The 23,502-nt window shown below is 37.6% G+C and overlaps 1 protein-coding gene across 2 annotated transcripts in view; it reads right to left on the reverse strand.

Moving 5' to 3' along the window:
• Nucleotides 1-23,502, reverse strand: part of DSC3 (desmocollin 3) — a 59,443-nt gene that overhangs the window by 17,044 nt on the left and 18,897 nt on the right. For both annotated transcript variants that reach the window (XM_053571954.1, XM_053571955.1), the window contains exons 4-9: nucleotides 23,324-23,443; nucleotides 19,722-19,877; nucleotides 18,426-18,570; nucleotides 15,032-15,198; nucleotides 11,145-11,279; nucleotides 10,559-10,744 (exon numbers count right to left, since the gene is read on the reverse strand). In XM_053571954.1, the coding sequence (XP_053427929.1) occupies nucleotides 10,559-10,744; nucleotides 11,145-11,279; nucleotides 15,032-15,198; nucleotides 18,426-18,570; nucleotides 19,722-19,877; nucleotides 23,324-23,443 (909 nt within the window). The remainder of the gene's footprint in view (nucleotides 1-10,558; nucleotides 10,745-11,144; nucleotides 11,280-15,031; nucleotides 15,199-18,425; nucleotides 18,571-19,721; nucleotides 19,878-23,323; nucleotides 23,444-23,502) is intronic.

Raw genomic sequence — 23,502 nt, forward strand, 5'->3', positions numbered from 1 at the left:
TCATTTTAGACAGCAGGAAACTAGAGAAGGAGATAAACTGATTTTTCCTATGGCCAAAACATACTCATTTGAGCTCAATTCTGAAGCCAGGTAGTTTGGCCCCAGTCTGTCTCCCTGACCTCCACGTTGTAATCCCTCTGCTATACCGAGGTGCAATGATGGGTTCAATCAAGCAAAATCCATAAAACACTATTGTCTGCTATATGTGTACTATAAAGTGGAAGCATTTGGGGTTTGATTCACTTTCTGTTTATTAAAATAACCACTGGCTAAACGTTGAATAAAATCAAAACTACTGGCTCGGCGCCTGTAGCTCAATGGTTACTGTGCCGGCCACATACACTAAGGCAGGCAGGCTTGAACCCGGCCAGGGCCTGCTAAATAACAATGAAAACTACAACAAAAAAAATAGTCAGGCATTATGGTAGGTGCCTGCAGTCCCAGCTACCTGGGAGGCTTAGGCAAGAAAATCGCTTGAGCCCAGGAATTTGAGGTTGCTGTGAGCTGTGATGCTACAGCACTCTACCGAGGGTGACAAAATGAAAGCATCTCCAAAAAAAAAAAAAGAAAAAAGAAAGAAAGGATTTTTATTGTTTCATGCCTTAAATTTAAGTCCTTTATCCATTTTGAATCAATTTTTGTGAGTGGGGAAAGGTGTGGGTCCAGTTTCAGTCTTTTCCATGTAGACATCCAGTTCTCCCAACACCATTTATTGAATAGGGAGTCTTTCCCCCAAGGTATGTTCTTGTTTGGTTTATGGAAGATTAGGTAGTTGTAAGATGTTAGTTTCATTTCTTGGTTTTCAATTCGATTCCAAGTGTCTATGTCTCTGTTTTTGTGCCAGTACCATGCTGTCTTGACCACTATGGCTTTGTAGTACAGACTAAAATCTGGTATGCTGATGCCCCCAGCTTTATTTTTATTACTAAGAACTGCCTTAGCTATACGGGGTTTTTTCCGGTTCCATACAAAACGCAGAATCATTTTCTCCAAATCTTGAAAGTACGATGTTGGTATTTTGACAGGACTGGCATTGAATAGGTAGATTGCTTTGGGAAGTATAGACATTTTAACAATGTTGATTCTTCCCATCCATGATCAAAGAAAGCATAGGAAAAACACTGGAAGATATTGGCCTGGGGAAAGCCTTCATGAAGAAGACTGCCATGGCAATTGCAACAACAACAAAAATAAACAAATGGGACTTCATTAAACTGAAAAGCTTCTGTACAGCTAAGGAGACAATAACCAAAGCAAAGAGACAACCTACACAATGGGAAAGGATATTTGCATATTTTCAATCAGACAAAAGCTTGATAACTAGGATCTATAGACAACTCAAATTAATCCACATGAAAAAAGCCAACAATCCCATATATCAATGGGCAAGAGACATGAATAGAACCTTCTGTAAAGATGATAGACGAATGGCTAACAAACACATGACAAAATGTTCATCATCTCTATATATTAGAGAAATGCAAATCAAAACAACCCTGAGATATCATCTAACCCCAGTGAGAATGGCCCACATCACAAAATCTCAAAACTGCAGATGCTGGCGTGGATGTGGAGAGAAGGGAACACTTTTACACTGCTGGTGGGACTGCAAACTAGTACAACCTTTCTGGAAGGAAGTATGGAGAAACCTCAAAGCACTCAAGCTAGACCTCCCATTTGATCCTGCAATCCCATTACTGGGCATCTACCAAGAAGGAAAAAAATCCTTTTATCATAAGGACACTTGTACTAGACTGTTTATTGCAGCTCAATTTACAATCGCCAAAATGTGGAAACAGCCTAAATGCCCACCAACCCAGGAATGGATTAACAAGCTGTGGTATATGTACACCACATATGGAATACTATTCAGCTATTTAAAAAAATAGAGACTTTATATCCTTCGTAATAACCTGGATGGAAGTGGAAGACATTCTTAGTAAAGCATCACAAGAATGGAGAAGCATGAATCCTATGTACTCAATTTTGATATGAGGACAATTAATGACAATTAAGGTTATGGCGGGAGAGGAAAAGCAGAAAGAGGGACAGAGGGAGGGGGTGGGGCTTTGGTGTGTGTCACACTTTATGGGGGCAAGACATGATTACAAGAGGGACATTGCCTAACAATTGCAATCAGTGTAACCTGGCTTATTGTACCCTCAACGAATCCCCAACAATAAAAAATAATAATAATAATAATAATAATAATAAAAGAAAGAAAAGACACAAAACCCAATGATTAATGAAAGCATGTGAATTTTATTTCATGTCGGTTTTTGTTTTATCACTCAAAGAAAAATTGTTCAAAAATATCCCAAATCTGCACTGAGATTTTAACAACCTGGAAAATGTGTCGTTGTGGAGATGGGACTAAGGACTCTCCACATTGAGAATGGCTGGTAATAATATCTTCTGTCACCCCTGTTGCTGTTAAAATAGACAGCAAACACTCAGATGAAAAGATTACCCAGGACTCAGCTAAAGACTGCATCAGCTCATACTCTATGGATTCAGAAAAGTTACCTATTATGGAAAATTATAACACTAGTCTGAAGAACATAGTATAAGTTTGTAAAGTAAAACAATAACCTAACTATGTCATTATTAGTTATGATATTACTATTAACATAGCAATAACATAGCATGCTTATTTTATGTTGCGTAATAAACATCCTATAGTTCATCAAGTGCTTTTACTTTCATTATTATATTTGAATAAATATTAAGGAAGCAGAAGTTTTATTTCCATCTGAAGATTAATACGGAAGCTAACTTTCCAAGACCACACAGCTATGGAAAACAACTTAACATAATGCTTAAGAGCACATACTTGGAATCAAAGAGACTGAGCATGGTGGCTCACACCTGCAATCCTAGCCCTCTGGGAGGCTGACACAGGAAGATCGCTTATGGTCAGGAGTCAAGATCACCCTGAGCAAGAGCAAGACCCTGTCTCTACTAAAAACAGAAAAAATAAAACTAGCTGGGTATTGTGGCAGGCGCCTCTAGTCCCAGCTACTCAGGAGGCTGAGGCAAGAGAATCTCTTGAGCCCAGGAGTTTGAGGTTACTGTGAGCTGGGCTGACACCACAGCAACAGAGTGAGACTTTATCTCAAAATAATAATAATAAAAATAATAATAATAATAATGTAAAAATTAAAAATAAATAAATAAAAGTAATCTAGGATCAAATTCTATCTATACTGCATCTAACTGTGTGACTTTGGGAAAGTTTCTTAAATTTTTTTGAGATTGAGATTTCTCTTTTGGTCTACGGCCATACCACCCTGCACGCACCAGATCTCGTCTGATCTTGGAAGCTAAGCAGAGTCAGGCCTGGTTAGTATTTGGATGGGAGATTTCTCTTTTGTAAAATTATTGTAAGAATGACAAAGTAAATGCTTTATACTACAGTTATTAGTAATTGCTTAAGTGGTCACACAGGCTAATGAAAGGAATAGGTGATGTATTTTTTTTTTTTTTTTTAATTTCAGTGTGCTTGTTCATCTTTGTTTGAAGTACTCCTTTTTTGTTGATTTTCTTCTTTCTCCTGCAGGGCTGGCTGTTTTTGATGTTGTTAGTAGAGACGGGGTCTTACTCTGGCTGACTGCTGCTCATATGGGTTTTGAACCTCTGAGCTCAGGCAATCCACCCACCTTGGCCTCCCACAGCGCTGGGACTACAGGTGTGAGCCACCACGCCCGGCTGATGTATTTTTTATTAACAGCAAATATTAACCAATAATAAGAAACACCAACTGATAAGACAATGTTTTGTGAGCTTTGTTTGGCTGCAAGAAGTACACCTGGCCAGGTTTTAGTTCAGCCTACTATCAAGGAAGGAATTAATGTGCACACCTCTCCTCAACACAATTCTGACTAACCAGAAAAAACAACCAGGGTATTGTAAGAAAGGATTCCTTTAGAGTTATTAATATAGCAATGCCATTCTTTACTTTAACCGGTGCATGAAAAGTTGGGATTTCAAATGCCCTGATTATACAGCATTTGATTTTAAAATAAAACCTGACTCATTGAGACTAGAAAGTACCTGGTGTTATAACTTAACTAGACAATCACGACTCTTTTTCCAGGAAACGAATCCCTTCAAAGGGATTCGTGAGGCTACCCAAGGAGCTCTGCGATGCATTCAGATTTTCTAAGGGTTTGCAGAAAATATGAAAAGGAAGAAAGGCAAACGCAGGCAAGTGCAAATCTTGATCAAAATGTTAGCAAATAATACGACTGACTCAAAGAAAGAGAGAAGATTAGCAAAGAGGCCACTAATGACAAACGAAGGATATAACTGAAAAAGTAAACTTGTAAAAGTAAAAATTAAAGGTTCAGTTAGAGAAAATCCTCTTGGACAAATGAAACTATGGCTTTATCTAGCCGAGTAACCCAAGTGCAAAAAAGTCGAGAAGGCACAAAGGAAAAGGAAGGAGAAGAGCACGGGGATTACGAGCCAGGTTCTGTATCAGACAGGCCTGGGTCTGCGTCCTGGCTGTGGACCGGCGTTATCTGTCCTCCACAGTACGGACACTCACCTGCCTGCCTCTGGGGGTAAGTCACCTACCAAGCTGTATGAACCCCAGCATGTTACTTCTCAGCCTCCACATCTGAGTACGGGAAGAAGAAAAGGAACAACCACAGGGGCCCTGGCGAAGGCTAAAATCCTTCAATTCAATTGGGGTATTTTAGACACTTACAGAGCATGGAAAAAATAGGAAAATATATTGCTTTATTTGGGGGAAGCAATCATAAAATTGACAGTAAAAACAGCAATTGTACGAAAAAAGAAAACTACAGACACATCCATTAGCAGATAAAGATGTAAATCCTGAACAAATGAGAAACAAAACCCAACATTAAAAAATAATATGATAGAGCTAGTACTCTTTTTCCCAGGAATGCAAAGATTTTCCAACAGTAAAAAAATGTATCAATGTAATTCACTGTATTAATTGATCTAACATTGTTCTGGTACCCAATTTAATAATAATTTAAAAGAAAGAAGGAGATAAAATTATCTCTATTTCCCTATGTATTGTATACCTCATCTGCATCTACATAGAATATCAAAGTGATCAACTGAAACAGAATTATAAGTAACCAGAATACTGAAGTGAATAGGCTGGTTGAATACAAAATGCATATACATGAATTGGTAACTTTCATATATAAAAACAATAACCAGTTAGAACAAGCCCTGTTTCGATATGTATAAAAATTTCTATAAATAAACTTACTAGGTTATGGGTATTATATAAATGATTAGCTTTATAATACTTGAAAAGACTACAGTCATGATCTTGAATATGACTTAATATGAGAAAAATATTAATTCTCCTAATATTTTTCTTAAAAAATTAATATAATCCCCCAGTCATCATGAAGAGCATTTTTTCATGTAGAAGCTAGTATGAAAGTTCATAGAGTAAAACAAGCAACCATGATATTATAGGAAAAAAAGTCAAAATGAAGAGTAAAGGAGAGTGGAACATTGCAAATGCTAAACTATATGTATTTTATAGTCTTATAGAGCAATAATAATAAGGTAGCATGTATATGCTAATTCATAGACAATAAATTAATGGTACAAAAGAGATGGTCAAGATCAACCTCAAGTACAAATCTACTTTAGTATATTTCAAATAAATATGTCAAGTCAATGGGAGGAATGTCTTAGGAAACAAATTGTGTTAGGATAGCTGTTGAACTCATATTGCACATTTTATAACAGGATAAATTCCATATAAATCAAAGTTTTATGAAAAGAGAGAGAGATAGATAATAAAGCAACAACTAACAAGAAAAATATCTAATAACATTCTTTCATAGTATCAATGCTGACATATTGGCATAAACCCTACAACCATAAAAGAAGATTTAACAAATTTTGACCTTGGGCTCAGCGCCTGTAGCTCAGTGGCTAGGATGCTAACCACATACACCAGAGCTGGCAGGTTCAAACCCAGCCAGGGCCTGCCAAACAACAATAACAACTACAATTAAAAAAAGAAAAAAAAAAAAAATAGCCGGGCATTGTGGCAGCCTCCTGTAGTCCCAGCTACTTGGGAGGCTGAGGCAAGAGAATGGCTTAAGCCCAAGAGTTGGAGGTTTCTGTGCTGATGCCATGGCACTCTATCGAGGGCCATGTAGTGAGACTCTGTTTCAAAAAAAAAAAAAAATTTTTTTTTTGACCTTGAACAAATGAGCCCTGTCCACAAAAATTCCTGAAAGTCAGAAACCGCTGCAAAAAAACTTATAAGACAATAAAAATGGGTCAAAGTACTTACAAAAATATTTCCTAGCATAAAATTCTTACAAACAGGTAACAGACAAGAAGAACAAAAACATAGAAAGTGGCAAAAAGGTAAGATTAGAGAGCTTAGAGATGTACCTTCTATTAAGTTCCTTAATATAAGAATGCTCAACTCCATTAGAATACCATTTTCTTTTTGCTGTTAGAATGATTAATAGCAAAACTTGATAATTTCATTGGCAAGTATTGTTACTACAGGCGTGTGTGTGTACATTTCTGGTGAAAATGTCAACATGCTCCACCACCATGGTTGAGAAATAAGCAATAAATCTACCATATGGAAAGCAACCATGTCCTTGACAAAGCAATCCCATTTCTAGGAATTTATCCTACACATAAACTGTGGTATACTCCTTGTAACATATTTTAAAATAACAAAAAGATGAGAATTTCCATCAATATGTCCTAAATTTCCATGTATGCAGAACTAGTTAAAAAATATTTTATATCCATCATGGGTATTATACCATAATGTCTGAAATACACAGCTGTAAGAAAATAATGAAACTATTTACATACTAATATGTAATGACTTGAAGATAAGTTCCTGGGTGAAGACAAGTCCAGGAAAAGGAGTACACAATATTCATTGATGTTATTTAAATTTCCATAGTTAAGGAAGTATTTTTATTTTTATTTTTTTATTGTTGGGGATTCATTGAGGGTACAATAAGCCAGGTTGTACCGATTGCAATTGTTAGGTAAAGTCCCTCTTGCAATCATGTCTTGCCCCCATAAAGCGTGACACACACCAAGGCCCCACCCCCCTCCCTCCATCCCTCTTTCTGCTTTTCCTCCCTCCCCCATAACCTTAATTGTCATTAATTGTCCTCATATCAAAATTGAATACATAGGATTCATGCTTCTCCATTCTTGTGATGCTTTACTAAGAATAATGTCTCCAAATGATGAAATATTACAGACGTCTATGTAATGAACTCAGGTATAGTTAATAGAAAAAAATATATATTCTTTTTAAAAAAAATAAACATGTTAAAACTACTTAAATGTATTCGCATATATATATATAAAATACCTTTGGAGTAATAAACAAGAAACTGTTAATAATTATTGATTCTGGATGGCACCTGTGGCTCAGTGGGTAGGGCGCTGTCCCCATATACCGAGGGTGGTCGGTTTGACCCAGCCCGGACCCAACTGCAACAATAACAAAAATAAGAAGAAGAAGAATTATTGATTCTTCCAAAGAGAACTGAGTGGCCGAGAGACCAAGGTAAAAGTTTTTACACTATACTTTTTGTTTCTTTTGAACTTTGTGAATGAGCCACTTATTCAAAACTTAAATAGTAAATTAATAATTATAATACATAAATGTATTAATAAATACATCTAGGGACACTAAAAACAATTAAATGATATACTACAGGTTAAGTACTTGGCATAACATCTGGTAGATGGTAATAAATGTTAGCCCTTATTGACAATTTGGGTTTAATATGAGGTATGACATGAGAATATAATTAGATTTCATGATAAGAGGCTGCAGATAGATGCTGTCACATGTTGAATATAAATTGCTACATGAGCTTAACAGTGCATGGCATGAAGTAACAAAAAGATCATTAACCTTGGAGCAATACAGATTAGTTTTGTATTCCAGAATGAACAATTACGGTATGTTTGATTTTAAGGAAGTTATTTACCTCCACCAGTCTCCGGCTGTTGTTTTTTTGTTTCATTTGTTTTTCATCATTAAATGAGAATACCAATATCTTATTATCCTATAGATAATGTAACAAATAGACACAACTTATGTGAAGTGCCTACTATTCTCTGTGACATCAAAGGGATTTGGCTCAAGGTAACGACTTTTAAAATTCCAAAAATATTAAACGTATTTCCTTGGTGCAGGAACTAGGATGTAATTATTAAATATAATTATCTTATGTTTAAAAACAATGGAAATAAATGGATATAAAATTTATTGGGGAGGAAATTTTCTATATTGTTCATGTGTGAAATTAAGTTAAACTGAACCAAAAGAGTGAAGTATTTTCATCTAACTGCTCTCTATCCTTAGGAATCCTTCGGTGGTACCCAGAAATAAAACTAATGTTTTTTACATGCAATGAGAAATATTCCAAGATATGGGTTATAATTCCCAAGACTGCAGAAGTTTTTTTCTTAACATCTCTCTGATCAGAACTCCATGGAAAAAAATGACATACAAAAGAATACTAAGTACATATATTCATTGATTAGGCTTCCTTTTTTTTTAAGAATATATTCTTTTGAAAAAGTTTACTAGAGATCATTTTGTATTGGACAAAAAAAAAAAAAAAGAAAAGAAACAACTTACAAATAGAAATTTAATTCCAAGCATTAAGTCTTGCCTCCCTAAGCAAGACAAAACCACTGATAGTAAATAATAATGAAAATGATAGAGTTTCTCCATGTGGGTCTTAGGTGATGGCCTTGAACAAGATAGGCCTGAAGAGCCGAGCCTTCTGGTCAAGGAGTATAGATAGACAGCGTGCCACAAGGTCTGAGCATGGGCCTCTAACTTGAGGTACAAAGATCAGCATAATCTATCCATGCCAGATCTGAAACTACTCCTCTGACTTATTTCTAGATGAATCCAAGGTGTGGAAGGAAAAGAAAGGAAGAAGGATGTCCAGGATAAATTTTTAACAAAACATCTGCTGCAAACACATCAATTTTGAGGTCAGTGCCTGTACTACATAAGCGTCTAACCATGGAAACTCTATTAGATGCACAGCAGCCCTTTCAAAACAATTATACACTCCAGCCCCTCAGCCCATTCCCACTGATGCTGATAGAGTCACATCTCAAGCACCCAAAGATTTGGCTCTTTGGATTCAGGGAGCTTCCTCAGCCAATGGCAGGCACAGCCTAGCCCAGAAATTAAGACTCCATAGGGGTAACTCTCAAACAATGAGGCCTGGGCCCTGAGAATGAGGCTGACAGGTAATGTCCCAGGTACTACTATACATGGTTCCTGCAATGGTTCAACACCAGAATGACCAGCTCAATAATGCAAATTTGATTGGGTTTCATCCTTCCCTGTCTTAACTCCCCATTTTTACTCTGGCCTCCTGGGATCCATGTCCTAAATATCTATCTATACTGAGGTCTTTACTTTGGGCTTTGCTTCCTGGGGAGTCCATTGAAGACTGGATCAAATTCAACTAATAAAAGGAAAAATAATGAGTATCATTTCCTTGTTTCCTGTCCTATTAATTTCAATTATAGCTTAATTTCAATAAAAGCTTAGTGGTTTTTTTCTTAAGTATCTGGTTTCTAGTCTTCAATTTGAGCAGACCATATTATAGAAAATTGAAATAGAGAGCAGTCTGAGATTTGATCATTCCCATCTGGACAGGACTCTCGAAGTCTTGGTATATAATACCTAGAAAGTCTTACCAAGGAAATAACTACAAATAAAGATGTTTATGTACTGAAGATATCACTATATTATTACTGGCAGGTAAGACTCTTTTACTAAATAATGACCCTTTCCTTGTCCACAGGACAATTTTTTTTTTCTTCTGAGCTAGAAATTTAAAACCAAGGATCCTTCTCAAACAGAGTCCATCCTGCCCTCATAACCCGCACCCAAAACGTAAAGACACAATCAAATACATGTACACAACATACAGAACAAGGAATAAATACATTCACTGTCCTCTCATATGATACTGTATTTCAACCTCATAATCACCTCTAAAAGGATCAGATATAACCAGGATACGTGTTACAGAGAGAATAAGAAGAACACAGGCTTCTAAATTATACCATATAAGGACTAGTTAAGGAATCGAGAATATTTATCCTAGAGAAGGTAGGTAAGTCTCAAGTGGACATAACAGCCTTTTCAAAAGAATTACACCTGTTCTGTACAGCAGCAGAGGAAGAATCAGAACTGAACGCAGGCTATAAGGAGAGCTACAGTAGAAGCTCTCTACTACTGTTGGGCACAGGAGAAGTAAGAACTTCTGAGAATCAGAGCTCTCTAGATATGGAATAAGAGAACATGGAGATCCTTGTAATTGGGAATGTTCAAGAACAGGCTAGTAACTGGCAATAAATTACAATAGACAGGCGGGCATTATATCCAGTGGACTCAATAAATTTTAAATTATCTTACAATTTATAAAGTCAATGATTTGAAACTATTCAGTTGATTAAACCATTAATTGAATAAAACCTGTTAACTAGCCAAGTTGTCAATTATTCACTATTACTGTACCTTTACAACACACAGAACGCCTTCGTTAGTTTCTTTATCTGTACTGATTTTGAAATGTCCCTCTTCATTTCCCTTTAAGATGGTGAAATTGGCCCTCCAATTGGCAGTGTTAATTAAATCCTTGTCTTCTATAGGTATCCGTAAGATTTCCACGTTAACTGCATTTTCCTCTACTGAGGCTTCATACTGAAACAGAAAGAGCTCGTTGAAATTTTACTTTATAATGAGAACTTTTTCAAATAACGTGAAATGTTTCTTCCATTCCAAAAGTACTTATCCTCATTATTTTATACAGATTATTTCAAAACCATGAATCACAAATACAATTGTTTCATTAAGGGTTATCTTTTAAATAAAATACGAACTTCACTACAAATAAAGTCTTTTCTGTTACCGGTCTTTAACCAAAGAGAGCTAATAACAAGTACTAATAAAAGTAAATCAAATAGATTTGCATATCATCTATTTAAACTTTAATTTTAGTCATAAAATAAAACATAAATATTCTAGAGTAAGGTAAATATTTTATTGATTCATATCAAAAAAGACAATAAATAAAGCACAGATTTTATTATTATATACTCACAGCATTTTGTTTGAAAGTGGGTGCATGATCATTTGAATCTTTCACCGTTATGATACAAGTTGATGTACTCATCAATCCAAAAAATTGACCGTCCATATCTTGTACTTTCATTAACAATGTGTACTTATCTACGACCTGAGAACAAAGCAAATACTTAGCTTTTCTTGAAAATTTTTGTTTAGATCTGTAAATAAATCCTCAACTGCATCCTCTTCTATTTGTGTGAATCCATACTTTTATTTGATTTCCATATTTGCTTACACTCCAAGAATTTGGTAAATAAAGGAAAGCTAAAAAGGTAGGCAGAGGTTAGATATAAAGTGCCATACTAAGAACTTAAGCTTTATGTAACAAGTAACAGCAAAAAGTTTCATGGAAGTCAAAAGGGAGGCACAAAATTAGAACATTTGAATTTCAGAGAGAAGGTTCTTTTTTAGGGTAGCGATAGAGTCTTGCTCTGTTACCCAGGTTAGAGTGTAGTCATATATTACAATGCACTTCAACTTCTAACTCCTGGGCTCAAAAGATTTTCCTGCCTTAGCCGCCTGAGTAGCTGGGACTACAGGGACACACTCCCACGCTGACTAATTTTTTATTTTTTGTAAGGACAGGATCTTACAATGTTGCTCAGGCTAGTCTCAAGCAATCCTCCCACTTCGGCCTCCCAAAGTGCTGGGATTTCAGATAGGAGCTACTACATCCAGTTTAGAAAGAATATTCTTGAAGTTTTCATTTAATTTGGAATGAGCTAATCTGAAAATCAAAGCAACTAAACCAAGAACCCCTGCAATAGTCTAAGACAGGGGCTCCAAATCTGAGGCAGTAGCAGTAAGGACCAAGAGAAATGGTGACAGGAAAGTGACTTGGTTAGAATGGAGTAAGATTTGATGACGACTGCTGTATACAAGTTAAGAAAGAAAGAGGAGGCTGAGAATGATGCGTAAGTGTTCCAGTTGGAGAGACTGGGGACGAGGATGTCACCAACCAATTACAGAAAAAGCAGAAGGAGAGTCTGTGGCCAGAAATAACCCATCTGAAAGACATCAGCCTGGAGATGGTGGTTGAAATTATGGCAGGAATAAGATGATTCAGGAAAGGTTGCAGGATCGGAGAGCTGAGTATAAGGAATGACAGCATTGCATTTCAATCACGGCATGAATAAGATCATGCAAAGTCCACTGGAAAGAAAAGATCAGAGAAGCAGGAGGAGAACCAGAAACTGAAGGAAAGAGAATTGTAACAAGTTTTAACAAAAGACAGGGAGTTAAGGTAATTGCTGGATTTGGCGGTGGAATTTTGCAAATCGTGATGATAGTGAATTGAAGTCTGTGGGCCAATCATCTTTTCTAGCTTTCTCTTTCATCTTTTCTCTTTTTTTGAGACAGCGTCTCAGTATGTCGCTCTCTGTAGAGTGCTGTAACGTCACAGCTCACAGCAACCTCAGACTCTTGGGCTTAAGCCATTCTCTTGCCTCAGCCTCCCAAGTAGCTGGGACCACTAGTGCCTGCCACAACACCGGCTATTTTTTGTTGGTGGTGGTGCAGTTGTTGTTGCTTTAGCAGCCCCAGCCAGGCTGCAGCCCCAGCCTCTGGTGCTGCCCTACCTTACTATTCCTTAGTGGCCACTTTAGTTCCTTCATATTTCTTCATGTTCTGCTTCTCTCTCCCTTCCCTCACTCCTCATGATCCTTCATCTCCATTCCACACTGAAAATCAATATTCCCACTTTAGAACACTCCTCCCATAGTCTTTAAAACTCTCTGAGACCCTGTTTTTGCCTTTTCTCGGTTCACTGGTTTCTTCATCCCCCATGTTCATTTCCGTACTTCTGATGTTCCCTCCACACACACGCCCCCACCGTTGTTCCCCGCTAAATTTTACAAGTTTTTTTTTTTTTTTTTTTACCAAACAAGCAGACCTCAGGTTGAACCCCAAACTGTAGTGGGCAGCCTTAAATTTAATTTTTCTAAACCTTATTTTTTTTTTTTTCAGAGACAGAGTCTCATTTTGTCACCCTTGGTAAGTGCCGTAGCGTCACAGCTCACAGCAACCTTCAACTCCTGGGCTTAGGCAATTCTCCTGCCTCAGCCTCCCGAGTAGCTGGGACTACAGGTGCCTGCCACAACGTTCTGCTATTTTTTTGTTGCAGTTTGACCAGGGCCAGGTTCGAACCCGCCATCCTCAGTATATGGGGCCGGCGCCCTACTTACTGAGCCACAGGCGCCTCCCCTAAACTTTATTTTTTACCCTGTTGATTGCAACCTGTGAACTTGTCACTGACTCACGTGATTATCATCTCTACATACTCTACAGATAAAAAAATACATAGATACGTCCCCTTCAAACTTTCCTATTTATTATTATCTTTATGTTTATAACATAAAATGTTCCAGATTCACAAAAATAAAAATAACCACAACTGGCTCAGCACCTGTAGCTCAAGCAGCTAAGGTGCCAGCCACATACAACACAGCTGGCAGGTGCAAATCCAGCCTGGGCCTGCCAAACAACAATGACAACTGCAACCAAAAAATAGCCCGGTGTGGTGGGGGGGCGCCTGTAGTCCCAGCTACTTGGGAGGCTGAGGCAGGAGAATCGCCTAAGCCCAGGAGTTGGAGGTTGCTGTGAGCTCTGATGCCACGGCACCTTACCTAGGGAGACAGCTTGAGGCTCTGTCTCCAAAATAAATAAATAAATAAATAGCTACAATTCCAACCTTTGTTTACTTTTCATTCCTTCTCATGGATTCCCACTATCCCTTCCTTTTTCTTTGGCATCAAATCCCTTTGATCTTTTTGCAGTATCTCCCCAGTAATAACAGCCCTTCCTTTACAGTGCTCTATTTGTATTGGGAAATACTAAGGCAGTTTGATAAAGCTATTTTCTACATATGAAATTGATTCATCTGCGTGAGTAATGCATGGCTCCAAGTTAGAGGCTGACAAAATGGACAGAATAACAACAACAAAAAAAAATTATTCAGGGCAATAATTTGACTTTCTGACTGTCAGAACTTCTCTTCTATAAACTGTATATAGCACCTCTCCAGTAAAACAAAGAAATACTAAAAATCAAAGAAAATAATGCATAAGGATGAACATAAAGTGCTATATACATCATAATATGCTATTAATATCATCCAAAAAGTGTCACATATTTTAAATAATGCATCAAGTTTATTTCAACTAATCCTTTCCCAGTGAAAAGCACACGTATCTATAATAACTGGATAAGAATCAGGGTATTGGCGCTGCACCTGTAGCACAGTGGTTATAGCGCCAGCCACATACACTGAGGGTGGGGGGTTCGAACTCAGCCTGGGACAGCTAAACAACAATGACAACTGTAATAAAAAAATAGCCAGGCGTTGTGGCAGGAGCGTGTTGTCCCAGCTACTTGGTAGACTGAGGCAAGAGAATCGCTTAAGCCCAAGAGTTTGAGGTTGCTCTGAGCTGTGACGCTAAGGCACTCTACCAAAGGCAACAAAGTGAGACTCTGTCTCAAAAAAAAAAAAAAAAAAAGAATTGGCATTATCTATACTCGTGTGACAAGCAAAACTAAGTGCCCTATGTGAGAACTGAAACCTTTGCTGAACTGGAACCAACTAACCACACATAAAAAATAAAATAAAATTCAATAACAATTTTTAGAGCAAACTTTTTTCTTACTTCTTCTAAATACTGATTGATCTGTTTTCCTATGCCTTGTGGCTGCTCTTACAGATGAAGAGATAAAATTAATATTACAAATGGGAAAAATGCCAGAAATTCTAATTGTCTTACACCTAAAATAAAATTAAAAATTAATCCACCAGATAGCAAATTATAGTCCATGGGAAAGGGGCTCAATTCCCCTCTGAAATGAAACTCCAGGGAGGGTGCAAGCTACCTCTCTGTCCAAATAATGAGAGATGATGGTGATGACGCCGGTGTGGGGATGCACGGAGAAGAGCCCAGGTGACCTTGGCGTCTGCTCCAAAATGCTGTACTTGAGGCGTGTATGCATGGTGTCGGGTTCATCTCTGTCTGTGGCACAAACCGCCCCCACTGAAGTACCTACACATTTATTAAAAAGAGGAAAAGAACCCTTAATTTCCAAAATTGCTAGCTACCAAATGTGTCAAAAATATACAATGTTTGAATGTGCCAGAAAAACATATGTGCATTTTAAGAGATCTTCTTGGAAGTAAAAGCAATCATTCCCAAAAGATATGAATTACAGGTACAGTGGATGTGGGGAGCATGTCTCGCTACACCTGCCCAGTAACAGTGCTCCAATCCAACTGCAAAAATTAATATAGATAACACATTTCTGCAAAGGTGTACACATTTTTGGCATGCCCTCTGTCTTTAGAAGTACGTACATTTTCAAAGTTTCAACAGTGATGGTGAAAACCTAATTTAAAATGTATTTCTTTTAAATACATTTAAAAGAAGTATTGCATCTTTACATAGTACTGATGAATGTGATTTCGAATTTATCATACAAAATACTTGGGTGCTGAAAGTTAAGGTATACTTTAATCTTGCTCACAATTTAAAATGTCTGATAGTAATCATTAAAAAATTAGTTGAATGTCAATCAAATATAATTTTAACATTTTTTGTAGTATTCCCACATATTGGGATAACAATCCTAGCTAGAGGAATAAACCATGTCTCCTAAGTAATTCAGATTTTTAATGGGACTTTTGATTAGTACCTACCAACTAGAGGTGCGTATACAGTAACTATATAGATGGTCAAACTGAACTTCAGTACCCTAGTCTCTCATCTCTGTGATCTTTTTGCTAGTCTCTGATTTCACTCATTCGCTTCACCAACTTAGTATCACAGCCTTAACTAGACTGAACCTTCTGATGTAATGTGTTTAAAGCGCCCTGGATGAATCTGGACGTCAAAGCATTTGTCCTTTATTTTTCTCTGTTACAATTGAAGAGAACAGAATAGTCAGAAAAGAATCTGAAACCAATTACCCCTTTCGGAAAAAGGGAAAATGTAACAAAGTCTGCAGTAGTAAAATTGTAAGGCTAAAAACATTATAGGCTATGTAACATAATTAATTACTTTTACAGAAAAGAAAATTCAAAGGGACTTCCATGAGTTCCCACAGTGAATTAATAACAAACCCTACATCAAAAACTAGGTTTCCCTCCCCACCATAACCATTTTTCTATTTATATGCATCCTAGAACATCATGTTGTAAACCCCACCTATACAAAGTAAAATATATTCAAAAAGAAAACAAAACTAGGATTCTTAACCTCCAAACCAATGATTCTTTTAGTTTTACATTGTACCATCTGAGGAATAAACAAGTTAACATCAATGACATTACATTACAAAGTAAAATATAAAGATAAAAAGCAAATAGAATAATGCAGGAAGATCTAAGTAACTACGGGAAACGTTAACAGGCAAGTTATCAAAGTCATCCTTTTTTTATTGAGTTCATACTTTTTCAATCTCATTGTGAATGGCTGTTCTCCACACTGCAATTCTCAGAAGTCATGCCGAATGCCACAATTAAGAGCCAGGTAAAATGAAATACTTTGGTTTTTCACATGTAAGAGCAAGTGTTTAGGACCGAGAATATGCGATGTAAATTTCTCTGAAATTATTCCAGCATGCATCCTAAACTGGAAGTAGTGAGGTAGTAGTTTTAAAAGAAGTGAATATTTATTAAATCTTAAAATAATTGTATCCTCAGTGAATGCTATTTAGCACCCTCCTAAAAATATGTATGCTGATTTTAAGTTTTTTGTTCATTTTACCCCACATGTCCTCTCTCTCTTTGATTTTTTATTCCCTACATTAGTTTCTTGGCCAGATCCAAAGCTACTTGCTGAGAGTTGGCTAACTTTTTGTACTTTTTTCATAATACTGAGTACTTTTGACAAAAAAGTTATTTACTTGTTAAAATTAGGTTTCCTAATAATTATTCTTATTTGTTCCTGTGTTTATTTTAATTATTTTCCTTCTAAATCTAACATGCAATCGTTTCTATTTTATGTCCATAATTTATCCATACATATTAATGTAATGAAAAGTCTCCTCCCACACCTCTTCATGATACTTACAGGCAGTCCTCGGGTTATGAATGAGATAGGTTCTTTGGGTTTGTTCTTAAGTTGAATTTGTACGTAAGTTAGAACAGATACATTTACCTGTTACCTGTAATAGCCTCCATTTGTAAGTGCAAGTCATACATCAGTTGCACGTTTGTAATTTGGGGACTTCCTGTAATAGCCTCCATTTGTAAGTGCAAGTCATACATCAGTTGCACGTTTGTAATTTGGGGACTTCCTGTAATAGCCTCCATTTGTAAGTGCTAGCTGTACCTAAGTTGGATGTTTGTAACTCAGGGACTGCCTGTACTGTCTTTCTTTCTTTCTTTTTTTCTTTTTTAAGACAGGAATTCACCTATCTCACCGAGGCTGGAGTGCAATGGCATCATCATAGCTCGCTGCAACACCAAACTCTTTTTCTTTTATTTATGGGTTCAGGTTCATTGAGGGTACAAAGAATTAAGTTACACTGTCTGCATTTGTGGGTAAAGTCCCTCTTACAGCTGTGTCCCACCTCCAAGAGGTGTGCCATGCACCGTGATCCCCTATCCCCCTCTCTCTTTCCCTCTCTCCCCACCCCTCACCTTGTATTGCCCAGGCCCTCTCTTGGAGATGAGAATAATGGAAAGCCCACATGATGAGAAAATGAAATAAAATATATATATCAAATACTGCACAAAGCTTGACGTTAGCTGCCTTTATACTTAATTAGTATCATATTGACAACAATAAAAACTCCTATAACATCTGGTAAAGCACATATTGATTGGAATTGGTATTAAATCTTTTCCAGTAAGTAGATATAAGTTGAATGCTATCTCAGAATGATCTGTCTCTGAATATGGAAAGCTCAATGTCTCAAAAAGTATGCATAAACATATTTAAAATGGTAGGGTTTTCCCTGTAATCCTAGTACTCTGGGAGGTGAGCCAGAGGGATTGCTTGAGCTCAGGAGTTCAAGACCAGCCTGAGCAAGAGTGAGACCTCATCTCTACTAAAAATAGAAAAACTAGCTGAGCTTGTAGTGGGCACCTTTAGTTCCAGCTACACGGGAGGATGAGGCAAGAGGATCCCTTGAGCCCAAGAGTTTGAGGTTGCTGTGAGCTATGACACCACGTATGACGCACCCAGGGCATCAGAGTGAGACTCTGTCTCAAAAAAAAAAAAAAAAGAAAGAAAGAAAAGATATGTTTTATTCTTAAGAGCAGACTTACCAAGTTTACTACTTTCCAAAACTTCAAAATTATAAATTGCTTCCGTAAAAACAGGGTGGTTGTCATTTTCATCCTCTACTCGAATGGGCAGGGGAAGAGGTAAGTCTGCCGAGTAGCCATCGGCGGTGGAGGCATACGCAATCAACTGCAAAACAGGGAACGGCAGGTCAAACTGCACGTTAAACCAGATTCTAGCAGAAGAGAATAAGATACTTTACTGCCTTCTTTGCAAGTCTTCTCAGTATAAACCACATCAAAGATTTTTATTTTTATTCAATGCTTTTAAAATTATCAAAGCATTAAATGGGAAAACACTTGAACTACTACAAAGAGCATCTAGTATTTGGTGGAAAGGGCTACTTCAAATAAAAACCTAGATCACAGTGCAGAGAAGTAAGGAATGACTCTATCCTTCCTTTCATTATCTCCATAATCAGACAGTTACTTGGGGGACAACAATTAAACGCGCTGTAATGGGAAAAATCCCTACTGCATCCTCTAAATAAGTCAATGATTCCCACCCTGGTCACTGCTAAGCCCTTTAATTGTTTTACCCAAGAGATCACATATTTGTAAAAGTTTTTCTCACAAAATGTATTTACTGATCGCCCCTGTTGCTAATTAATTAAAAGCAATGGAATGTCAAAGAGAATATATTTCTACTCAGCATATGATCAGAACACTGAATTGGACATCTTCTAACCGAAAGCCAAGAGTGTCACATGGGGGACATCAGTCCTATTTGCTTATGTGGTATCTCTTCCCTCTTCTTCTAGGAACAGAATCTCACTTTCCAATGAAGAATCATTCCCCTGAACCACAGGAACCACACATGACCCCGCAGCATTTACCATATTATACTGAAAACTGAGTTCTTCCCCATTGACTGTAAGCTCATCCGTATCAGAACTCTGGCTTAGCAACCCTTATTTAGGTTTGCTCTCCCACTTTGGCTTCCTTATCTAGTTCTCAGACATGATCAAAAAATCACACATGGGGAAGAAATGTTTCCGTGACCAGAGAGAGAGAAAGAGGGATTATCTCATAAGCAAAACCAATTGTCAGGAACTTTACTAAAATTTACACGCAAGCCTCTTTGCTTCACTTCAGACTTGCCTAACAGAAGTTGAGATAAAGGGCCGACCTTGTATTCCAAAATACCATGCATTAAACGTTCCTTCGACTCTAAGATACATCCTAAGCAGAGAGTGTAAGTAGACAGGAAGAACAGATGGAGGGAGTATCAAAAGAAACAGTGCTGCAATATCGCATCAAGTGTATCAATGAAGCTCCTACATCAAAAATATCATATTCCTCACGATCCACAGGCTTGGTGCAATACAGATTTCCAGTGTCTCTTTCTATATAAAACAAATTTAAAGGTTCTTGGTCAACTCCACGTCCACTTATTGAGTAAAAGATGGTGTAGTTCTGTGCTGCATCAGACTGAACCTAAAAGAAAAAAAGTATGCAAAAGAAATTAAAATTAAATTCAGTTAAAATGATATTTTTAAATGTAGCTGATACATTCATACTTGTGTATGTATATGTATATTTTCATTTTAACGTGATGATTTCCAATGAAAAAACCATTAATACCCATTATTGCCGAAAGTAAGGCAAATAGGGACTCTCGCATACAGATGAGAGGAACGCCAATTGGAGTGTACCTCGGGGAGGGAAACTGACAAAACTTAGAAGAATGAGCTAAGGATAGACAGCAAAGGCTCCTCCAGGCAAGGAAATAGCAAGCACAGAGCTGTGACTGGAATACTCAAGGAGAACCAAGGAAGCCACTCTGATTTGCAGAGAAAGAGAACAGGGAAAAGAAATAGGCGATAAAGATGTCATACGGTCATGGAGACTATGTCATGGAGAATCCAAGGATGTCATATGGGAAACCACCAGAGAAATTAATTTACACAAGAAGGCATCGTCTGATTTCTGTTTCTAAAGGGTAATACTTGCTGTCTTGTTAAGACTAGATTTAGGTGAGTGAGTAAAGGAAAAAGCAGAGAGACCACTGCAATCACGCAGGGAAACAATGATAGTTTGACAGGCTAACCTGGTAGCAATAAAGGCGGTGAGAAGTGGCGGGATTCTGGATATAATCTATTGGTATAGCTACGAGAATGTGCTGATGAGTAGGATGTGCGGTAGAAAGAGAAAGTCAAGGGTGCTATGACAGAGGGTGCTTAATGTCTGTTTTGCCCCTCTTCCTTAGTATTAGAATTAAGAGCTGAGCATAAGGTTGCCCCCAAAGAAAGGCATTTCTCAGTCTCCCTTGCAATTAGCCCCATGAAAAGGTCATGTAGGGTGGCGTCTGTAGCTCAAAGGAGTGAGGCACTGGCCCCATATGCTGGAGGTGGTGGGTTCAAACCCAGCCCCAGCCAAAAACTGCAATAAAAATAAATAAATAAAAAGGTCAGGGTAATGGGAGGAAGTGCGTTCTCCCCTTTGGACACGGTGAAGAGCCATCTTAGACTGGTAGAGCTGATCATGCTAAAAAATAATAAAGCCTGGGTCCCTGGTATTTTCTCAGATCAGACCCTTTTACTCAATCACATTTTTATATGAGAGGCATAAACCCTGTCTTTCTTAAGTCACTATTGTTTGGGATCTTGGTAAAATACAGCTATAACCATTCCTGTAATAGTATAGAAATTAAAACTTTAGTTATGAAAGTAACTAAATGGATGGATACGGTAAAATGGGGTTCAACTTCCGTTTGATTTTCCTTCTACAATGCCCTTCCAGGATAGATACTAGAAAGATTCAAACAAAAACCTTAGATTCTGCAGAAACTCTTCAAACCAGAGTTCCGAATTTAAATATGGACAATCGGATGTGCTTGCACGTGATTTGGAAGTCGTAAGTGAGGCAGAGGTCTTGTTTTTGCCATTTCTGCTGTTTTTGCCAGCATCAGAGTTTAAATGGATTCCCTTTCTTTTCTCCCCTTTGCTTTTCCTAGCATTCTTTTTTTTTTTTCATGCTGCAGCAGAAGTTCTTGTTATTCACCACCTTTGTGGAGGATGAGAGACAGATGATGAATTACTGACACTGGCTGGAGTCCCTGGAAAACTGTTCTAAAGCTGCATGAGGAGGAACCCTTTTCAGGTTGTAGTGCTTTTCTGACTGTGCCAGTGACACTCTGAGTCTAGAATCAATGTCTACACCACCATGGAGCAATGCGTCCCTCGCTTGTGGGTTCCATGGTGTAGCTAACTTGGGGACTTGTTTCTGAAAGTTCGACTAATATTCATTTCTCCAGTCCTCCCAACAATTCTATAAACTCTAAATCCCTGTCTATTAACCATGTGCAGAGAAGTGTGCTTTCTACAACTAAAACCTCTAAAAAGAGACTTCAAGGCCCACATAGAGCATTGAACTGCCATTAACTGAGATGGAAAGATGCTTTTAGGAGCAAAATCAAGCATTTTATTTGCATGTGTTCAATTTCGAATTCTATCAATCTTCCAAGTATAAATAAATACTCACTAGGTAGTTTCACCTGGAAATAGTAAGTGTTAACTATCCAGTGTATAAACAGTACTTAGAGCCATGATATCGGATGAGATCACCGAGAGCATGGGTACCAAAACACAAGATTAAATACCTGAGTCCTGGAGCTCTCCAAAGTGTACAGACTGGGTTGGAGGACAAGGATGGTAACATACTAAGGAATGGTCAATGATATAAGTGGAAAACTAGGTGAGTGGTGTTTTAGAAGCCAAATGAAGAAAATGTTTCCAGGAGGAGGGATAGGCCAGCTGCGTCAAATGTACATATGTCAAGGAAATGAAGAAGACTAAGAGATAGTGACTAGTCTAGCAAAGGCTAAAATGAGCTGTGATTAGTATAACTTTGGCAATCAAAAAGCATTTCTTAATATGTCTCATCAGTGTTTAAGTTATGACATTCATGAAGAAGAAACAAATGTCTAAAACTGGATACAATAAAAAAATAAGGGTGAAAGACTGTTCTGGAAGCATATTTAAAAATTAGACAAGGACCACACAGGTCATACTGTCAGTATTAAACAGAAAGCACAGTAATAGAAATTGAAGGGAAAAAAGACAAGCATAAGGCCATAGCTCTACTTCAGTAATTGTTTCAATGCTGTATGTTCCACTTAAGTCTCAATGTGTAAAGTAAACTTGATCATGTCCTTAACCTAGTTAAAAATGTCTCCTCAGTTCTGGGATAAAGTTAAACTTCTGAGCAGAATAGGCACAGCCCATAGTAGGTGGACAGCTACCTGCCTCTTCTGACCCATCTCCCTGCTCCACCCTCCTACCACATTTAGGAAAACCAGGCTACCAGAGCTCCTGAAGGGGCCATACTTGCTCTCATTATACTTTTCTTTTCTTCCACAATTATTCACCTCCCCAGAACTTCCCCATCCTTCAGGACTCCATTCAGATGACTACTCCTGAAAGTCTTCTCTTGCTTTTTACCTGCTTATCTCAGTGGTGGTCTTCATCCCACGTGGTATCCAATCCACACTTCTATCACAGAATCGTAACACTCACCCCTAAGTCTTCTAATCCTTAGCCCACTTCTATCTCCTCTTCTCAGCCACCAAACCACGTGAGAGCAAGGGCCATGGTTAAATTTATTTCTATCTTTAGGACCGAGAGAGGTGTCTTCTACAGGATAAGGTACATACTCAATAACTATCTGCTAAAGGAATAAACAAAGCTCACTTAGTGGCTTTAGAGTCTTCCTCATATTACTAATTTTTAGTAAATTTTTTCCTCAATTTTACTCACTTCTATTATATCTCATGAACATCTTCAATCAGTTCAGTTTATTTCTAAATGTTCACAGAGTTATTAAAGCAGAACAAAACAGACTCAGAATGAAAGCAGGCTCAACCAGAAGGAATGCAAACCTACCTGTTGAAGAAACAAAGGGAAGGGGCCCAAGGAATTTTCTTGCATTGAGCAAGGAATGGGCGCCCATCTCCTCTTGGCACGTCTGAGAACAGTTCCTTTAGTTTGTCTTTTCTTCAACACCTGAAATTTAGAGAAAGAAAAAATAAACAAAAGCTTCTCAGTGTACTTTGTTGTAAAAT

This window comes from Nycticebus coucang, chromosome 19 (genome assembly GCF_027406575.1).
Source record: "Nycticebus coucang isolate mNycCou1 chromosome 19, mNycCou1.pri, whole genome shotgun sequence".
In the NCBI taxonomy this organism is placed as follows: domain Eukaryota; kingdom Metazoa; phylum Chordata; class Mammalia; order Primates; family Lorisidae; genus Nycticebus; species Nycticebus coucang.